This window comes from Mandrillus leucophaeus, unplaced genomic scaffold, assembly GCF_000951045.1.
Source record: "Mandrillus leucophaeus isolate KB7577 unplaced genomic scaffold, Mleu.le_1.0 Scaffold235, whole genome shotgun sequence".
Taxonomy (NCBI): Eukaryota; Metazoa; Chordata; class Mammalia; order Primates; family Cercopithecidae; genus Mandrillus; species Mandrillus leucophaeus.
Genome location: NW_012102421.1, coordinates 3,428,908 through 3,430,428, shown reverse-complemented (window position 1 = coordinate 3,430,428; position 1,521 = coordinate 3,428,908). Strand labels below are relative to the sequence as shown.

The 1,521-nt window shown below is 33.5% G+C and overlaps 1 protein-coding gene across 1 annotated transcript in view; it reads right to left on the bottom strand.

The window, feature by feature from the left end:
- COL24A1 (collagen, type XXIV, alpha 1) overlaps positions 1 to 1,521 on the bottom strand; it is a 438,816-nt gene that overhangs the window by 327,302 nt on the left and 109,993 nt on the right. Inside the window, exon 14 of the mRNA XM_011982146.1 lies at positions 1,125 to 1,169. Within this exon, the coding sequence (XP_011837536.1) occupies positions 1,125 to 1,169 (45 nt within the window). The remainder of the gene's footprint in view (positions 1 to 1,124; positions 1,170 to 1,521) is intronic.

The following is a 1,521-nucleotide window of genomic DNA, read 5'->3' as shown; positions in this document are numbered from 1 at the left end:
CCGGGAGGCAGAGGTTGCAGTGAGCCTAGACTGTGCCATTGCACTCCAGCCTGGGCGACAGAGCAAGATTCCATCTCAAACCAAAAACAAAACAAAACGAAAGGTATTTTAGATAATATAAGGCACAAATGTAGACTTTGGAAAATATCTGGCTATTAAAAAAAAGAATTTTAAAAATATATTTTTTATTTTATACACTACATATATATGATTTGGATGTTTGTCCCCTCCAAATCTCATGTTAAAATGTGATTCCTAATGTTGGAGGTGTGGCCTGGTGGGAAGTGACTGGATCGTGGGGGTGGATCCCTCATTGATGGTTTAGCATCATCCCCTTGGTGATAAGTGAGTTCTCAACTCAAGCAAGATCTGGGTATTTGAAAGATTTGGGACCTTCCGTTTTTCTCTCTCTTACTCCCACTCTCACCTTGTGACGTTGCCTCCTCTCCCTTCACCTTCTCCTGTGACTATTTGAGTTTCCCAAGGCTCTCACAAGATGCAAATGCCGCCTTATCTGCATAGCCTGCAGAACTATGAGCCAACTAAACTTCTTTTCTTTATAAATTACCCAACCTCAGGTATTTATAGTGATGCAAAAAGTAACTAATACAATATAATATAGAAACGTTTATTTTGCTTCCTTAGTGACTAAAAATGGCTAACATTTCCTTTAATGGTTTGGGAGTGAAATGGGATGTTCTGGATACAATAAGGTTATTTCATTCTTTGCAGATATTTCTTTACTCCTGACAGTTTTTGTATAATAAAATTATCTCAGCCTTGAACCACTATGAATTTCCTTACCTCTTCATATTTTTTACATCATGACTTCCTTAGGTCTGTATCCATTCATATATAAATAATACTACAAATGTTTATAGAGCACATTCTAAACATGCCAGATATTATGCTATGGAAATAAATATAAAATAATTATGCAAAACCTACCACAATGAGACTGTTTTCTGTCACCATAAAAGTGAAAGTAACTACTGTAGTATGCAAGTGTATTCATGCTACATCTGAATTAAATTCAAAGCTACTAAGAGAGTGTAAGTGTTTTATATATTTCATTCCACTTTTAGGCAAGCATGCTTAACAAAATAATGGAAATGCCTACTTACTTGTGCACCTTTAGGACCTGGATGACCTTCTGGTCCAGCTAAACCCTGGTGTAAACAAAAGACATCGTCATCATACTATAGTACTTTTTAAAGAGTTAATAAATAGATTAATAAAAAGGGCATATAAAGAGGTATCATTTTCAAAACTATAGAATTCCGAACTCTGTATAACTAATGAAGATTACAAATGTTTGAGGAATTTTAGAATTTCTGAACCAAAAGAGCCATCGGAAATAATCTATACACAAATAAATTTTAGATATATAAATAAAGTACCTTAACGCATTGTCAGATTTTTAAAAATTTTTTCATTACATTATTTCTCATTGGAAGATTATCTGTGTTGTTTTAAAATATTTCTAATTAACTTATTCTAAAAGATATTACCATAAATTTT